This window comes from Enhydra lutris, unplaced genomic scaffold (genome assembly GCF_002288905.1).
Source record: "Enhydra lutris kenyoni isolate GAN:26980312 unplaced genomic scaffold, ASM228890v2 scaffoldscaffold39, whole genome shotgun sequence".
Taxonomy (NCBI): Eukaryota; Metazoa; Chordata; class Mammalia; order Carnivora; family Mustelidae; genus Enhydra; species Enhydra lutris.
The window spans coordinates 11,890,956-11,910,431 of NW_019154123.1; the positions used below are offsets into that span (position 1 = coordinate 11,890,956).

Here is a 19,476-nt window from a genome sequence, read left to right on the forward strand (position 1 = left end):
ACTGCTTGCTGGGGCGTGCAGGGAACCCTGCTATTACTCAGGTAACAGGTTTAATTTTCTAACTGGAATTACATCTAGGGAGAGCCAGTGGAGATGTGTACCTTAACTTAGGCATGCTATTAGAATGCAAATGACAGGAGCTGAGCAGAGAAAGTGCTTTTAAGAGGATGTTTAGGAATCTGGGCAGAAATAAATCAAATACATTGGCCTGAGCATCTTCCTAACTGGGAGGACATAGCAGGTTCCTCGTACTTAATCTGCCACCCAGACCTGAGCCACCGAAAAGAAAATGGACAAAGCAAGAAGAGTTGCTGAAGATTTAGATAGCTTTTACTCTTCCAAAATCTGAAAGTTGGGTTTGGGGGAAGCGGTAATTAGGCTGCAGTGTCTGGTATCTTTTCAAAAATAGCACAAAGTGTCACTGATTTAGAAAATAAAGGCTTGGCTTAAGATCCCCGCTGGCTGAGGACAGCTGGAGCGCTCCAGCCTCTGCCGTCCTCGCCGCACTGTTTGCAGGACCGTGAGAAAGGCAGGAGGCAAAAAGAGGCGTCCCGTTCCCGGCACCCGCAGTCAGCTGCCACGGGGCAGAGTCCTGAACACCTTCCTCGAGGCAAAACTGTTAACGCCAGACAAGCAACTCACTTTTGACAAAGCTGTTCAACAACTAGCTACTCTGGAGAGTAGAATAGTTTTAGCTAGAAACTTTGAAAGTTAAACCTTCATGAAAGGCAGGAACTGCTATTGGAGAAATATCATAAAACATCTTTTTAATGTGAACACTACTTCATACAATGAAAAACTATTTACAATGTGTTGCTTCCAGACCGGTCGCCATTAACATCGCGTGGCTACCCAGCGGGCGTCTTCAGCCAGAGGCTTCCATCCTGCATGTTCTCCTTGTGCTCGACGGCTCTCCAGGGCCCCTGGGGACTTGGGGCATCTGTCCACTTACATTCTCCCTAGTAATTATGGCTCAGCAGGCATGCCACCAAAATCATCTATAACCCAGAGACTCTGGCAATCATCTATAAACAAAATGCGTAGATTAGATTTCTCTCCAATAAATACTACTTTGATAATACAATCCATTTCCGTCTCAAGAAATTGTTTTCAGCCAGAGAAAACATTTTTTTTCTCAAAGGAACGAGAGCGAATAGTCCTGTTGTTCACACCGGAACTGTTATGGTGTCTTTGTATACAAATATAGCATATTTTGGCCAGGAATATAGTTTCTTGTTAAAGAGTTTATTTGCCTTCACACGCAGAATTGCTACATACATTCACAGTTTAATAGACTGTAATTAGCTATTCCAGTTGTGCTTTAAAATCCCAAATATTATTTTCATTAGTGAGTGCAAAGCAAATGTCCCATTTGACTACAATTGGTCCTAGAGTTATAAACTCCATAATGGTTTCTAGAAAATTCCTTCAATCTCCAGTTTCATCATTTGCTTTTTCAGGTATGACTTCCAGGCTCCGGCGTGGCTTCTGAACATCGGCATTTTCTGTGCCTGGTTTATTCAGTCCACATGAAAGAGCAGCATAATGGATTTGTTTCAGGTTCTCCAAAGTCTCGTTCTTAGCGTATTTCAGAAGGTCCGCTTGTCCCTGTAACAAGATACGCAATTAAATGTTAGGTGTGAAATGACTTCTTGCCGCAGTCTGACAATATAGCTCATCCACTGAAATAGGAACATTTTGATGCTGCACGAGGGCATGTTATTTGATACTGGCACTGCATCCGAATAGGTCGATTTTAATAAAAAAAAAACAAGTTTGTTTTCCCAGTTTTCCACACCAAACTCCATGAGTGTGCTGTGTCTTCAGTCCTTTCTATTTATCAGTCTGAACCAAATTCGGTGTGTGTGGACCACAGCTGCCTACCCTGGTTGGAAGTATATCTTTAGCTAACTTGTTTGGCCCATCTTGGTTTTTCTCTTTTAAGATTTGCTTTATTTTTGGCTTTTCATTCTGAAATTAGTATAAATTCACAGAACGATGCAAATATAGTACAAAGAGGTCCTCTGTACTTTTTTCTAAATTTTTCCCAGTGGTTCCATCTTACATAACTATGGTCCAGTATCCAAACCAGGCAGCTGGCCCAAATGCCAGGCATGTGTATAGCTCTGTGTCACTTCATCCTAAGGGGGATTCATGTAACCACTCCTGCAACCAACACACGGAGCTACTCTGCTGCCACAAAGATCTCCCCGGTACCATGACTCTATCATGGTACCCAACACCATCCCCCACCATCCCTAGCCCCTTGAGCACCCTGAGTCTGGTCTCCATTTATAAAGATGTGCTTTGGAAGTAAGCTTTGGCAGATAGGCACACAGCAAGTTTTCACTGACTACTTGCTAAAGAAGGAAGGAAGGAAAGGATTCTTTTCTTTGGATAAACTTTCTTAGCCAAGTTGTAATTTCTTTTATGGTGTGTGGCCAATTTGACATATACGCCGTCTAGCCACATACAGGTCAAAACACAGTGGGAAAGACTGGGAGTCTTCACTGGGAGTCCGTCAGCCTTATCACTCTTGACATTTTGACCAGAGCGTTCTTTTGCTGGGTGGTTTGTGGGGGGTAGGTGGTGGGCAGCTCTATTGTGCATCGCAGGCTGGGTAGCAGCATCCCTGGCCTTTATCCACTAGAGACCAGTAGCATACCTTCAGCTGTGACAACCAAAATGTCTGCAGATGTTGTCAAATATCCCTGGGGGTTGAAACTGCCCACGTATCAGCCAATCACTAAGATTACTGGTTAGGAGAGATGATGTGGTGCTCCACTGGAAATTCCAATGTTCCCACTTGGGTAGAACTTTGGTTCTATTTTTCCTTCCTATCTTTAACTGCCTTCCATGAATAGTCTTTCTACTTATTCTATTACCTTCCCTTCTTATTTTTCTTGTTTGCTATTTTTTTCCTCTTCTCAGGCTCTAAGTTTATTCTATTATTCTCTTTACTATCCCTCTATAGTTTGGCTTTTTATTCAGTCATATTCACATGCTTGGTATGATTCTTTCTTCCTCCCTTTCTGTTTTTGTTTTTTTTAATGGCCTCCCAATGTGCATCTCCATTAAAGTACTCCTGTACAACAAAAGCTGGGGTCCAGCTGCCCAGGGTAATAGGTATAGGACTTGGCTTGGCAGGCAACTGGACTATAATCAAATCTCAGTCTCTGGGGAGACCAAATTGCAATGAATTTTAAGCTACTTGGAGGCCAGAATCCACAGAATAGTTTGCTGTTTACCACTTACTGTTCATGATTTTCCTACTCTACAAAGACCTTTAATTAGTAACTATAAATAGATGCTCACTGCTTGGTTTAACTGGAGGAGCTTCATTTTTTATTCATTCTTACTAGTCACTGGATTCACATACTGAAATTTTACAAGCAGTAAAGTCTTTGTATATAAATACGGAATATTGTGCCCAAAATGTAATTTCTTGTCAAAGAGTTTATTTGCCCTCCCATATGGGATTGCTACATATATTTATGGTTAATAGACTATAACTAGATATTCCATTCGTGCTTTAAAATCACAAACATTATTTTTTAAAATTAATAACTTTATTTTTTTAAAGCAGTCTCAGGTTCACAGCAGAACTGAGCAGTAAGTACCGAGATTTCCTATATGCCCCCATCCCGACATCACGCACCATCCCCTCTACTACCGACAGCCTGCCCCGCCATGGTGCATCCATTTGTTATAACCGATGAGCCTACCCTGCACATCACTGTCACTAAGTCCACAGTTTACATTAGGGCTCACTCTTGGTGGTGTACATTCTGCGGGTTTGGATAAATATGTAATGACCTGTATCCACCACTACAGGATCACACAGAGTAAGTTTCACTGCCCTAAATATCCTCTGTGCTCCATCCACTCATCTCTCCCTTCCCCCTAAACCTGGGCAATCACCGATCTTTTTACTAACTCAATAGTTTCGCCTTTTCCAGAATATCATATGTATGTAGCCTTTTCAGATGGGCTTCCTTCCCTCTGTATGATGCATTTAACTTTCCTCCATGCTTTTTATGGCTTGATAGCTCATTTGTTTTTAATGCTGGATGTACCACAGGTTATTTATCCATTCCCCTACTGAAGGACATCTCAGTTACAACCAAGGTTTGGCAATTATGGATACAGTTGCTGTAGGCATCCATGTGCAGAGTTTTGTGTGGTATAACTTTTCAATTCATTTTGGTAGATACCAAATGGAGCGTGATTGATGCATCATATAGTATGTTTGGTTTTGTAACAAACTGCCATACTGTCTTCCACAAGGGCTGGGCCATTTTGCATCCCACCAGCAATGAATGAGGGTTCCTGCTGCTCCACACCCTCACCAGCATTTGGTACTGTGAGTGTTTTAGATTTTGGTCATTCTGATGGGTAAACACTGATGTCTCATTTTTGTTTTAATTCACAATGCTCTCATATTTAATGTTGAATAACTTTTCACATATCTACTTGCCATCTGTGTATCTGCATTGGTAGTGTCTGCTCAGGTCTTTTGCCCATTTGTAAATCAGACTATTCATTTTCTTATTGTTGAATTTTAAGAGTTCTTTGTATATTCTGGGCAACAGCTATTCATCAGATGTGTCTTTTACGAGTATTTTCTCCCAGTCTGCGGCTTCTCTTCTTATTCTCTTATCTTTTGCAGAGCAGAGGTTTTTAATTTTATTAAAGTCTGGTCTTATGAATTCTTTCTTTCATGGATTGTGTTGTTGGTGTTACATCTAAAAAGTCATCACTGTACTCAAGGTCATCTAAGTTTTCTCCTTTATTATCTTCCAGGAAGCCTTATAGTTTCCATTTTACATTTAAGTCTATAACCTGTTTTAAGTTAATTTTTATGCAGGGTGTAAGTCTGTGTCCGTCTGTCTATCTATCTATTTATCCAACTATCTCTATATATATTTGTGGGGTTTGGGTTTGTTTGTTTGTTTGTTTTGCATGTGGATGTCCAGTGGTTTCAGGATGGTTGTTGAAAAGAGTATCAAAAGAGTATCTTTGCTCCATTGTATTGCCTTTGCCCCTCAGTAAAAAATCAGTTGACTGTATTTATATGGGTCTATTTCTGAGCTCTCTTTTCTGTTCCACTGATCTAATTGTCTATTCTTTCACCAATATCACACTGTCTCGATTTCTGGAGCCTTATAAGAAATCTCAAAGTAGTGTCAGTTCCCTGACTTTGTTTTCTCCTTTTATACTGTGTTGTTATTCTGGGTCTTTTGCTTCTCCATGTAAACTGGAGAATCAATCTGTCAATATCCACAAAATAACCTGACAGAATTTTGACTTGAGATTGTATTGAATCTATAGCTCAAGTTGGAAAGAAACAACATCTTGAAAATACTGAGTCTTTTTAACCATGAATAGATGTCTCTCCACTTACTCATTTTATCTTTGATATATTTCCTCAGAGTTTTATAGTCTTCCTCATATAGACCTTGCACATATTTTGTTAGATTTATACCCAAGTATTTCATTTTTGGAGGTGCTAATATAACTGGCATTATGTTTTCAATGTCAAATTACCCTCATTCCTTGTTATTATCTAGGAAAGTAATGGACTTCTACACACTAACCTTGTTTCTTGCAACCTTACTATAATTGCTTATTAGGTCCAGGAGTTTTTTGTCAATTCTTTTGGAATTTCTATATAGACAATCATGTCATCTGTGAACAAAGACAGTTTTATGTCTTCCTTCCCAATGCACAACTTTTAGTTCTCTTTCTTGTCTCATGGCATCCGCTAGGACTTCTAGGACACTGTGGAAAAACAGTGGAGTCAGGGGATATTCTTGCCTTGTTCCAGATCTTAGTGGGAAAGGTTTGAGGTCTCACAAGTATGATGCTAGTTATAAGTGTTTTTTAGACATTCTTTATCAAGTTGAGAAAGTTCTCTATTTCTACTTTCCTGAGAAGTTTTTTTGTTTTGTTTTTGTAAAATCATGAATGGGTATTGGATTTTGTCAAATGCCTTTTTTCAATCTACTGAGGTGATCATGTGATTTTTCTTCTTTATGATATGATGGATTATATTAATTGATTCTCAATTGTTATACCAACCCTTCATATCTGGTATAAATCTCATTTGGACATAGTGTACAATTCTTTTTATACATTGCTGGCTTTAACTTTTTAATATTTTCTTGAGAATTTCTGCATCTATATTCATAAGAGATACTGATCTGTAGTTTTCTTTTCTTATAATGTCTTTGTCTGGTTTTGGTTTTAGGATAATGCTTGCCACATAGAAGGTATCAGAAAGTATTCCCTCTGCCTTTATTTTCTGGAAGAGAATGTAAAAAAAAAAAACTGGTATAATTTCATCTTTAAATGTTTGATAGAATTCACCAGGCAACCCATGTGAGCCGGTGCTTTCTGTTTTAAAAGGTTGTACTTAGGGGCACCTGGGTGGCTCAGTCGGTTGGGCATCTGCCTTTGGGTTGGGTCATGATTCCAGGGTCCTGGGATCGAGTCCTCCGTTGGGCTCCTTTCTCAGTGGGGAGCCTGCTTCTCCCTTTCCCTCTGCCTAATGCTCTCCCTGCTTGTGCTCTCCCACTCTCTGTCAAATAAATAAATAAAATCTTTTTAAAAAGGTGATAATTGTTCATTCAACTTCTTCAATGAAGATAGGTCTATTCAAATTGTCTATTTTTTTCTTGTGTGAGTTTTGGTAGATTGTTCCTTTCAAGAAATTGGTCTATTTCGTCTAAGTTTTCAAATTTGTGGGACAAGAGTTGTTCATCATATTACTTTGTTGTCCTTTTAATATCCATGGGATCTGTACTGATGTCCCTCCTTTCATTTCTGATACTTGTAATTTGCATCCTCCTTTTGTTTTTTCTTCCTAGTTAGCTTGGCTAATGACACACTGATTTTATTTTATTTTATTTTTTTTTAAAGATTTTATTTATTTATTTGACAGAGAGAGATCACAAGCAGGCAGAGAGGCAGGCATAGAGAGAGGAGGAAGCAGGCTCCCTGCTGAGCAGAGAGCCCGATGTGGGACTCGATCCCAGGACCCTGAGATCATGACCTGAGCCGAAGGCAGCGGCTTAACCCACTGAGCCACCCAGGCGCCCTGACACACTGATTTTAATGATCTTTTCAAAGAGCCAGATTTTAGTCCTGCTGATTTTTTCTATCAATTTCCTGAGTTCAATTTCATTGATTTCTGTTCTTGTATTTTTACTAATAAAAAATTAGTCGGTCTATGTTCAAAATGCTCACTTGGCATGTCCTCTTAGACTTCACATGTCCAAAACTGAGTTCCTGATATCCTACCAGTTTCTCTAACCAACTCTTCCTAGGTTGAGACAACTCAGTTCCCGCAGTGACTTGGACCAAAGGCCCCACTACCATCTTTGAGTCCTCTCCTTCTCCTGCATCCCTCACCTCACTTGTCAGCAGCCCCCATTATCTCTATCATCAATCCATATATATATACACATATACAGGTTCTCGGCACTTCTTTCCACCATCATTGCCACAACAGTAGCCTGAGCCACCATCACCTTTGTTTGAGTTTATGATGATGCCCTTCCAACTGGCCATCCTGCTTCTCTTTTCTCAACATGACAACCAGAGAGACACAATTACACGCAGTCAGAACATCTCCCCCCACCTTCTGTGACTCCTCATATAACTCAGTAAGAGTCAGAGTCCTTTCCCACAGCCCTATATGTCCTGCCCTTGAGCTGTTCTCACCCCCTTGATGGTCCCACCTTGTTTGTTCAGCCACTGTGATGCTGGGCCCCACAGTGCTCCTTACACAAGCAGATCTTCTCCAGCCCAGCTTCAAGGGGGCTCACTCAGCATTCCCTGTGCAGGGCAGACCTCTACCCAGAAAGGAACATAGTTTCCTCTCTCACCTCCTTCAGGCCTTGACTACCCAACCACCATTCCAAAATGAAAACTGCCTATCCCGCCCACAACTCTCCTTGTCCCTTCCTGGCCTTGCTTTCTCCATAATATGTACCACCATGTAACGTTCTTTGTTGCTATTTACTGTCTGTCTCCCATTAAATGTGAGCTTCATGAGAACAGGGGTTTTTACATCTTCAGACCACTGTTGAACCCTCCCCCTTCGGGCCTAGAACAGCAGCGGCCATACCACATGGGCTCAAGAAACAGACTGAGTGAATATAATGAGAGTAAAATGTGAAAGTACCTCTTTTATCTCACAGAAGCCTCCCAAAGATGGAAGCATTTTCTTCTGCATTTATATGTATTATGAACAGGTATTTTATTTTACTTTTACAGAAATGGAATCAAGCAAACTATTAAAGTCTTCGGTTTTCTTTTTGTTCACCAAAAATCATGCCTTGGCAATCTTTCCATGTCAGCCTATACAGATTGGCCACAGGACAATGGGGCATTTAAATACAGAAATCCCCAGATGGTAGAAGATAATCACTGTGGTAATAATACAACTCTTTATCTGGTTGGATCTTCTGCTTCCCAAGTTCAGACAGGTCATTAACTGTATCTCGGACAGACAAGGCGATGGGCCGCTAGCCTGGGAGACACAAAGAACCCCTACAGACTGTCAGCCTGGGCTGGGGAACCGCTGGGCTTTATCCACATTACTTCTGTTTTGTCCTATGCATCTAAAACTACGTGTCCGACATGTCTCAGGACTGCACCATCCAGCAGAAATAAAGAACAATCTGAAAGGGGCGATGATGGTGTTTGCTGCCGCAGCGTTCACATCTCATTGCTTCAAAGACTTCAAAAGAGCAAAAGGCTATTTAAAACACTGCCGCCCACCGCCACAGGGTATCTGGGTTTGAAGACTCCTACGAAACTGGCTTCACAATGTTTCCAGTTGAAAAACTCAAACCCTATTTGGTTTCACACATTCTGTTTTAAATTTCATAACTTATTCTATTTGGTTTTCATCATGAAAGACTTCTAACAACCTTAGGTCAAAATATTTAAGGTTCCTACTTAAACTCAGAACATAATCTTTAAAAGACGGAGCTAAGGGCAGGGCCAGATCCCAGCGGCTCCTGCTGAGAGTCTGCCCTCACCATGTTCCTTCTGGCCCTGCCCGTGGATGCCTGAGATGGGGTCGGAGGCTGGAGCCGCCAGAAAGGAATGATGGTGGCTGATACCAGACACTGGAGCCAGATTCCCAGCCATACTCAATGATCGGCCAATCACCAAATTTTCTCTCTGACCATAAAACATGTCTTAGCTTTGAAAATATGTTAAAAATACTTCCAGGCACATCTGTTAGTGCTACATAGTTTTTGAATCTAAAATTAACAATCACAATTCACTGCCTTTATTTAGACCTAGAGCTGAAACAATAGGGATTCTATACTTTGGTTATTATTTTTTTTTTCAAAGCTGTTTCTATCCAACTCTCTATTAGAGAAGACCAGAGTTGCCTTCCTACTGAGGTGAGTGAACCAGAATGGCCACAAAGACTCCCCCGACCTCTGCCACAAAACCACACAATGGCCACATGGCTGAGAGCTAGAGTGGGCAAAGATGGCCACCTGCTGTTCCCTGGGAGTTAGCAGACCTATTTCTTCCAAATTACAAGCAGTGGGAGGGAAGAGAAAAAAGAGGACACTCACACCATTTTGGGAGTCTGAAGGAGGCATAAAGGTAGTCAGATACTTTTAAACTTAATGCAAGTGAGAACCCAAGTTATCAGTATCTGGCTTGACCTCAGCATGTCCAGGATTCACCCTGACATTTGTGTTGTTCTGGGGCTAAAATCTCCAACCCCAGAAGGTTCCCTTGGTTGGTAATGGACTACGCAGCCTCCTTCCTACTTCCTTATCCACCCAGGAACACAGTGAGGAAGACAGAAGCTTCTAGGCACCCTCACTGACACTTTCTGCTCCCCCAAGAGATGAAGCTAACTCTGGCAAAATAGATGGGGGCAGACACTTAGCATGAAAGCCTAGCAGGAAGATGGACTGCCACCCCGTGTAAGCCTACCACCAACCCACAACCTGGGCCCTTACTCAGCAAGTTGCTATGCACGTGTCCTTATTTTTCCTGTCACCCTGGAAGTCTTCAAGAGGCCACCCATCTCCTCCCTCAGCATCACTCTGAGAAGATGGCATGGGGGTCTAGGATTCTTCTGCTACTTCTCACCAGAGCATCTTCTGCAACCCAAACCACAAAATCAAAATTGCAAAACCCTAACACAGTCTCATGACCAGGAAACAGTACTGGGAACACAGTAACTACAGCGCACTAGGCACCGTATTAAGCCCTTCACAAAGATTATGTCATGAGAGTCTCTCAATTCTGCCAGAGGCACTCTTCCTATCCCTTTTATAGATGTGGAAACAGAGTTTGGAGAGATTAAGGGCTTGGCACAAGGCAGAGTCTACATAGCATATTACACTTAAACACACAACTTTTCTCTGTGTGTTCTGTTTTCTTTTTGGATTAACTAAACCACTGGGCCCAACCATAGAGCCGAGTCCCATGTGTGACATGTGACACTTTCAAGCAAGCCAACTGGAACGTCCACCACCACCTCTAATGTCTTCAGTGCAGACAGTTCACTCTTTCTGGGCTTAAACAGAAGCACAAAAACAGAGCGTTGCTTCTGTATTTATTGAATGAGGATAGAGTGAACACTGCAATGGTGGGGCTGTGGGTATCTTGGTTCTGGGATATAAGCAGCCTCGTTACACTCTGACAGATCCCTCTGAGAGGCCTGTGTGGCCGGCAAAGGCTGTAGCATGTTCATCCGAGGTACAGAAGGCCTTCTTCCCACTGACATCCCAGTAAGCCTTATACTTGAAAAAAGGCCCCCTGATCATCAGTCTAAAGTGAGAGCAACAAAGCCTAGCAGCACGTGCTTCTCTATAGAACATTAAATTCCTTTTAAGTGTTTCATGATTTTTTCTGTCCTTTTAGCTTCTACTACGTTCATTCACGTGTTGGGAGGGAGTGGAATGGGAACTGTATATCGCCTCATCTCCCCGCAGCAGGAAGACTCTGCTGCAGAGTCCCCAGAGGGCTCTTGGGTGCTGGCCAGGTGGATGAGGACCTGGGAGAGTGTGAGAATAGTTCTGGAAACATGGCTCCTAACCCTGGTTCTTCCCTTAATCCAGAGCCGCTTCCCTTAATCCAGGCATATGACGCAGTGTCTGGATCACAAAGGCCTGCTGGGTGGATCCCGAGAGGCCCCTGGCACCTTGATCCTCTCACCCTTGCCGAGAGTTTGGCTATTTCATCACACTGACAGCTGTTCCTCAATTTCGCAGTGGTGGTGCTCAAAGATTTATACAAAGTTTAATTTAAATTTTTCAATATAAGATGTCATTTAAATTCAGAATAGACGTCTCCCACCTCAGAAACAAGTTTATGTCTCACTCAGCAAAGATGGGGGGGCGGGGGGCTCCCAGGAGCTCCTAGGCAGCACCGTGGAGGAGGTGTGGTGTCTGAGTTGGGCCCCGACAGACGGGCAGGAAAGGCTTTCAGCAGGCCAACGGGCTGTGGAGGAGCCCGCCTTCCACACGTGACCTATGACTCCAACACATGATGCCCTTGGGGCCTAACCATGGCTCAGGAGCATGATTTCTATACTACAAAGCTTTCTGAGCTCCAACTGTGTTGCCGTCTCCCTATAACGGGAATGGCCGTGGGAAGGGCTAAATTTCCCACTAGTGGTGCGTGCCGGCCCCTGCCCTGGGAGAAGACCTTGCCTGACACAGAACTGGAGGCTCTGGGGGTGGGGGTGGGGTGAGGGTTTCAGGAGCTGCCCCTGGAAACTCCAGACAGTGGAAGGGAGCCAGGACTGAAGGGCAGAGATGGGAGGTCGAGAGAGGGCTCTGGGGAGCGGCACCAGGACCAGACAGGAGGGTGGCAGGTCTGGAGAGAGCGAGGGGTTGTAGAGGGAGGAGCAGGGCCAGAATCATGAGCGTGGAAGCTCCTGAAAACACTAGTTAAAATAGCATGCAGAAGCACTTCCTCGCGCCATTAGTCTTTTAAGCACAACTTTTGCATAATTAAACATTAGCTGAGAGATCACAAATTCCATATTAGTAGGATCCAGTGTCTGAGGTTTTACTGTTTTAAGTGTACCAGAAAGAACAGCCTGCCTAATGACAAACACTACTGCAGTTTGGTTTCCTGAGCCGTGCTGAAGAGTCTGCACACGCCAACCAGAGGAATGGCTTTCAGCCGATCACAGATTTTCAGAAAAACAGGCAATATAATACATTTCCTATAATACATAACATAACTAAAGGATATTACCATCAATAAAGAAAAGGAGTTGCACAAAGACCATCGCAGAAATTTTCGGAAAAGAAACAAATGTTAGTCTTCAGGTCTTCAAGGTAAGTACTGCACCTCAGGTAAAAACGAAATAAAGATTAATATCTTATCAGGTGCAAAGACCGTCTGGTTTAATTATTTATTTTTGGCAGAAGTCTTATGTTCCTAAAGAGAACAAATTTCTAATTGCTTCCAGGGTCTAGTTTTTAGTCTTACTTCTGAGGGCGGAGCGGCACAGAGCAGGGAGAGCTAGCTTGACAGCAATTCATCTGGAAAACATCTTGAGCTGTAATAAGCTCCATTTGAGTTTAGGATATGACACAGGTGCTAGAAAAGTCCAGCATAATTTTGGCCTGTATTAACAGTAAGATAATTTTCAGACTGTGAACAAAATCATACCGACAAGTCCTACCCTGGGGTGGTTAGTGCCCTGTGCACCCAAAGTACGAGGACAATTCTGGCCACCCCATCTTCCGCAGGACACTGACAAACTAGAGTCTTCAGAAAGCCAAGGAACCCAGTGAGGAGGGGGCCAGATGCCATCTCATCCTGGAATCTGCACAAGCTGAGCATTTCTGACCTGAATCAGGGAGGTCTAAGAGAAGATAATGAGAGTTCCCAAAGGTATAAAGGGATATTGAGGAAGAAGGAATAGAATAATTCTAGGCTATTCTGAGGGTAATACTGGAACCAGAAGGAAGAAGCGAAGTTACAGAGAGATCAAATTCTACCTACTGTACGGCAGAACACAGCTAAAACTCCACGACGGTAGAGGAGGCTGGCAAGTAGGAAGGAGGAAGCGGCACGAAGATGGATTTGATGACCCCATGTTGTTGTGGGGCCAAGTCTCCACTCGTCAAAGGTAAAATGCTTCATTCACAGGTTCTACCACGGTAGGATGCTCTCTGCAATGGCAGCTACTCATAATTGCGTCCATCCCTGTCCAGGCATCCTGCCGCTCCATCCACTAAGAGGTGCAGTCCACTTCTCCCTCCCTTGAATCTGGGCTGGCCTTGACTTGCTTTGGTCAATTAAACATGGAGGAAGTGGTCTGATGAAGCCTGGCAGCTTCCCTTTTTGTCTTCTTGGAATCTCACAGCCATCTAGGGAAGCTGGGGCTGGACTACTGAATGATGATGGACCGTGGGGAGAGAAGGGGAGAGAGAGAGAGAGGACAGAGAGAACTAGCCATTCCAGCCATCCCTGGTGAGATGCCAGTCATGTGAGTGGAGGCTTCTTGGGTATTCCAGGCCCAGCTGACCTCCCAGATGGACCATGCCTCACAGGTGATCCTGGTCAACACCAGAGGGAGTAGAAAAGCCACCCAGCTGAGCTCAGCTAAACCACAGAATCACGAGTTTTGGCATGGTTTGTTACACAGCAACAGAGAACTGAAAGATTCGGTCAGATGGCCGTATTTTGTGTGTTGTGACAGTGCCTTTCCGGGCATAGTGGATTGAAGCAGATAGAGAACCTGATCCAAGGAGAACGTGATACAACAAGAGGCTTATAACTTTAGGATTCCTGGTCTGGATGTGAAATGAAAGGACAGGCTGAGCCGATCAGATTTCCTCTCTTTGGAATTTAAATTAGGAAATACAAGTAGATTGAGGACTTGGAATAAAAACTTCTAAGGTATAGTCAGGGCCAAAGCAACACAAGACCAAGTCATAGAGCAGCAGAAACCACAAGTGAGCAGGGGGAGCCGCTGGCAGATGGAGAAGGACAGAGTGGATGACCACAGTCCCCCAGAGAAGAGCTGTCCCAGGCGCTGCTGGGCTTCCTGACTGCTCTTCACTCTCGTGCGGCCAGACCACAGCTTCTGGTCTCAGGCCTCCCTGTCCTCTCATGATCCCTTCCATGAGCCAGGATTGCTCATTTCTCCTCTGTGAGCCAGCCTGCAGGAATCTGGCTTCTTATCACCAAAAGGGACCAATTAAAACAGGGCTCTTCTACCATGAGATTCTACCATTTTGGGAACAGTAAGAAATAGAAACAATGAAAATGATCACCAGTTCAGTGAATATTTTAGCAAATGGAAAATAAAGGGAGAGGAACATCTTGATTAAGCTCGTGGGTGGAAGACATATTAACAGAATTTCCTTCCCACATTCCTGATGAGACGAACAAAAAGTAAAATTGGCAAACACACACATACTCGCACACACAGATACACACACACATAACACAAGCAGCAAACAAACAGAAGGGTGTGACACAATTTAAGAAACTTCTAAACCTCATAGAATACACAGTGGCAATTCATAAAAATCCCAAGAATTCTAAGAGCCACTCAAATTGGAAAGACAGAGTGTCCTTCTCTTTTACGTCTGTTTGATAGAGCAGAACAGATGATGAGACAGAGGTAGGATGAAAGAGATGACACAAGACAAGTGAAGAACAGGGCTGACACACAAGTGTCAGAAAACTGGACACGATATATTCAACAATGATGTTCCAACAGTGCAACACAGAGAACCCTGAGGGAAAAGATGCAAACGGGGGTCCAGCTCCCTATTTGGAGGGCTTGTGCTGTGGGAAGCCCAAGCTCAAGCAGAGCCCAGAGGCCCCAGTGAGCCCAGGAGATAGACTCTGGAGTTTGGGGAGGTAAGGTGGCCAGGATGTGTGTGGCAGATTGGGGGCCTCTTAAACAATCACCGTAAATATCTACGTTCAAGAAGATGGAGGATATGGTGAGCACAGAGACGAGAGAAGTGGGGAGCTGGGAAGGACTAATGGCAGCGTAGACGCTGTGGAAGACACAATAATATTGCTTGAAGATGCAGAACTAACAGAAACTATCAAAAAAGAAGGAAAGAAAAAAGACCTAAAAAGAAGTGAATAGTGGATCTGTCACTTCTGGGAAGGTATCAAGCAATAAATAAATTAAAAAAAAATATATATATATATATATGGAGCTACAGAAGAAAGGGTAAGACAGAAAAAAAGATTTAAAGAAAAAAATGGCTAAAAATTTTCCAAATTTGATGGACACTATAAATCCACAAGTGGAAGAATCTCAAGAAACCCAAAGGAGAAGAAACATGATGAAAATCAGACTAAGGCCCATCATAATTCTTTAAAAAGGCTAAAAAAAACCAAAAAACCCCAAACAAAAAGATGCTCTACCTCTACACATGCCGTATACTGGCTAAACTGACAATAGCAAATGTTGACATGGATGTGGGATAATTAGAACTCTCACAACACTGCTGGGGGAATACTACATGGGCCAGTTTCGAAAGTGGTTTGGCAATTTCCTATAAAGTCTGACATACACTTAACCATATGATCCGGCAACTGCACTCATATTTATCTGAGAAAATGAGCACATGTTCACACAAAGACCTGCTTGGGAATGCTTACTGTGGCTTTAGTCACGAGAGCTAGAAACTGGAAATAACCCAAATGACCATCAGCTAGTAAGTGTATGAACAAAGGGTCCCATGGCCAGCAAACAGAATACTGTTCATCAATGAAAAGAAATGGATTGCTGAAACACACCTCAACTTGGATGAATATGCAAAGCATTATGGTAAATGAAAGAAGCTAAATGAATCGCTGAACAAGCTTTACTGTGAGAGATAATTATTTCCTATAAATAGAAATTCATTTAAGTTCTTTATGGTTTACTTTTCTTCTCTTAAATTAAGTAAAATTTAGTATTTTTTTAAAAATTAAAAAGCGATCCTAGTAGGATTCTGTCTATTGGCGTACCTTATTTCATAATATCTGAGACATCAGTTCTTGTCAGAGTTTCTATTAAGAAAGAAAATCACTGCCAACGAACTAGGGTGTAGTGTACAGATACCATGGACTATAAGATACATGCCAATTTAGAAGATATCAGAAATAGAAAAAAAAAGTATGATTCAGAATCAATAATATGTATCTCCATCCATCCATCCATATGCATCTAAAATGGTTCCTAAAATAAGGTCACCTATATTTAAATTTTTTTTAATTTATTTATTTGACAGAGAGAGAGAGCACAAGTAGGCAGACAGCAGGCAGAGGAAAAGGGAGAAGCAGGCTCCCTGATGAGCAGGGAGCCCAATGTGGGGCTCAATCCCTGGACCCTGGGATCATGACCCGAGCAGAAAGCAGACACTTAACTGACTGAGCCACCCAGGTGCCCCAAGGTCACCTACATTTAATAATAGTTATTTTTCAGAGGGCTTGAGGTCATTTTAAAACTTCTATCTTTTCTACATTAAAAAAGGCTTCATATAAATGAAGATGCATTTACAAAAACAAATGAATGATTTTTATTCAAAATAAAAAGTGTCTGGAAGTAAATATGCTAATGTGTCTATAGTAGATAACTCTGGGTGTGGTGATCAGAGCTGACATTTCTTCTTTATTCATTTTTGTAGTTTTAAAGCAATTCTTAAAATTGCAAAACTAAACAAAGCAAGCAAAAATTCATAAAAACTGGGAGGCACGTCCCTAGATGAAAGGAGTTTATGGCAGGAGGCTCCCACACTGGGTGACCATCATCTTCTGGTTTGCCCAGGTCTGTCCTGATTTCCACACGGGAAGTCCTATGTCCCAGGATGATCGGTCACCTGCCTTCTTGAGTGGAGGAAGATACTTTCGATTTCGTTCTAGAGCAGAGGTACTCCATTTTTTTAGGATGCCTCAGAATCCCCCAAGGAACTTGTTAAACAAGCAGATTCACAAGTTCTGTCCCTAGAGATTCTGACCCAGCTTCTGAGGTGGGGCTCAGGAGGCTGCATTTTTAAGCACTACAGGAAGTTCCTGTTTGACCTCACATTTCCAGGGCTCCCTGGACATGTCTCCCCGCCCTCCTTCTCTTTTCCTCTCCATACCCAGTGTTATCTGAAACCTTCCCCTAGCCTCTGGGTCCACCATGAGGCCACGGCTGCCTACTGCCCACCATGCATAGCCTCGGAGGGCCACCACCTCTCCTAGCTTACCACGAAGAACAAGTGGTCAGAGGAATACAAAGGATCTGATTCCCTCCTGCCAGGAAAAGGTTAGTATCTCAACTCAGACCCAGATTCACATCCAAGGGGTCACTGATTCTCCTAAACAAAGTTAAAACTTGTGAATCACCCAGGGGTGGAAAAAGCCCTTCCATTATATGGAAATGACACATAGATCTCTCCAGTTCTTTCCCATTCCTCACTCAGCTTCTACCACACTCAAACACCATCTAGAACAAATATGCTGGAAATTCTAAAAAGATCCTTTACCCTGTCCTATACGTTAGTTTCCATATGAATGCAAGTCTGAGGTGTTAATTCTCTGTCCTGGACATAAGTCAAAAGAAAATGGGTTTTCTCGGCGTAGTTATTTGGTTCAATTACTTATTTCTAAAATCTGGTATATTACTTTATGTCAGCTGTTTCTCATTAATGTGTGTGCCAGGCTCCCATTTTCGGTGGCTCTTTAGCCAAGTGTATCTCAGACTTTAATGAGCACGAGAAACCCCGGGATCTTGTAAAAATGCATATTCTGATTCAGTAGACCCGGGGTGGGGCTTGGGAATCTGTATTTTTGAACAAGCTCCCAAGTAATACCCAGGCTTCTGGTTCCCAGACCTCAAACAAGTAGCGAGGACAGTTGACAGGTGAAGGGTCTGGTCTGTAAGTCTGGTTTTGCTATAATAAAAGCAACACAAGCATTTGTTCTATCACAGGGCTTAAACTACTGTGCTACTTTGTTCCCTGAGGTTTGTCGGAAATTGTTGTGTACCCCCACCTCTGGGTGGGAATGAGTCAGCAAGTTATAAAGCTAAATTCCTTTTCCTTGTAAATTCTTCTATCTGCTGTTTACTAAATTGCAAACTATCAAAGTTAACCTCTAAGGTTAACTTTGATTAACCTTTTGAAAGCTTACAAAAGAAAGCACATGTGAAGGAAGGGAACTGTTTTAAGAAGTCAAGAAAATGATTTTAATTATACAAACGAGTAGAGGTTTAACATGAGAAAACGCAAGTTGGCTAGCTTTGGAAGGGTGACTTTCTCTTAAATCAGAAAGCCATTGTCTGCTGCAGGGATTCAACTTGAGGTGGAACATTTAACTTGAGGTGGAACAAGGAAATTAAAAGAGGCAGCAGTGAGAACGTCCTTATAGTTTTGGCTTCAAGGGAGCAGAAAGTTTGGAGGGTGACTACCAGAGAGTAATTTTAGATTTAGTTGTCCAAGATCCAGAGTGAAATAATATTTCTGTGTTATGATTATTCAAGTTCCCAAACACAGAAAAGAAGAAAAGTAAAGACCACTGGGACAAAACTTAACAAAGGCTTCAAGGTACATGCATAGCCTCCTTTTAAAAACCATGTCACCTGATACACAGCACAGAAAAAAAGACAGGGAGAGTGTACGGCACAAGGCATGTGGTAGTCGCCTCTGAATGGTGGGACCACGTCCATCTTTGCCTATTTCTATTTTGACAGTTCCAACTATAATGTATTACTTTTATAATAAAAAATACTAAACATTTTAAAAATGGTCGTGCTGAGGAAGGAAGGAAGTGAAGGAGAGGGAGGGAAGGAGGGAGGCAGGAAGACAAACAGATGGCTTCTAAAGCAAATTTTCTGTCGAATGGCAATTCCTTTACATATTTGTTTTAATTATGCCCCACATAAGTCTTTCCCATTTTGTCCGGGATCATATAAATATTAAGGTTGTGATTATACTTGGAAGTATTAAATGACATCTGAGTAATTAGAATCTAAATTCCCAATCATCCCTCTATAATCACACTATTTCACAGATAGAACTGGCGTTTATAAACTTGACAGTGTTTTAAGGGTAGAAGCCAAGGTCCTCTCCCTTCCCGTCAGAATCCACAATGTGCCAACCGCTGGAGTCCGCTGGGCTCTCTCCAAGCCGCACCGCACCGCCCAAGGGCTGTGCCTGCGGGCTCTCCTGAGGGCTGAGTTCTCTCACTGGATGGCGGTGGGCGCTATTGCCTCAGTGGCTGATAACTCCTAAGGCAAGACCTGTTCTACTTAAAGGAGGAAACGTGCTGAGAAAGGCTGCAGCGTCACCGGCATCAGAAACAGCTTGGCCACATACCTTTAAGATGGTGATATTCCAGGTAAAGCTCTCCACTGCTTTTTGTAGTTTCCGTTCCTTCAGACCTTCCTTGGTGCCGATGCTGTGTAAGTGTTCATGGAATTCCATGGCTGAAAGAAACAAAGCATTTTACTTCCACATCCAACCTGTG

At 42.7% G+C, this 19,476-nt stretch overlaps 1 protein-coding gene across 1 annotated transcript in view; it reads right to left on the reverse strand.

The window, feature by feature from the left end:
* Nucleotides 1-747: 747 nt before the first annotated feature.
* The window catches only part of LOC111155004 (phospholipase C like 2), a 210,105-nt gene continuing 191,376 nt past the window's right edge, over nucleotides 748-19,476 (reverse strand). Inside the window, 2 exon segments of the mRNA XM_022514996.1 lie at nucleotides 748-1,608; nucleotides 19,326-19,435. Coding sequence (XP_022370704.1) covers nucleotides 1,429-1,608; nucleotides 19,326-19,435 — 290 coding nt within the window. The 3' untranslated portion in view covers nucleotides 748-1,428.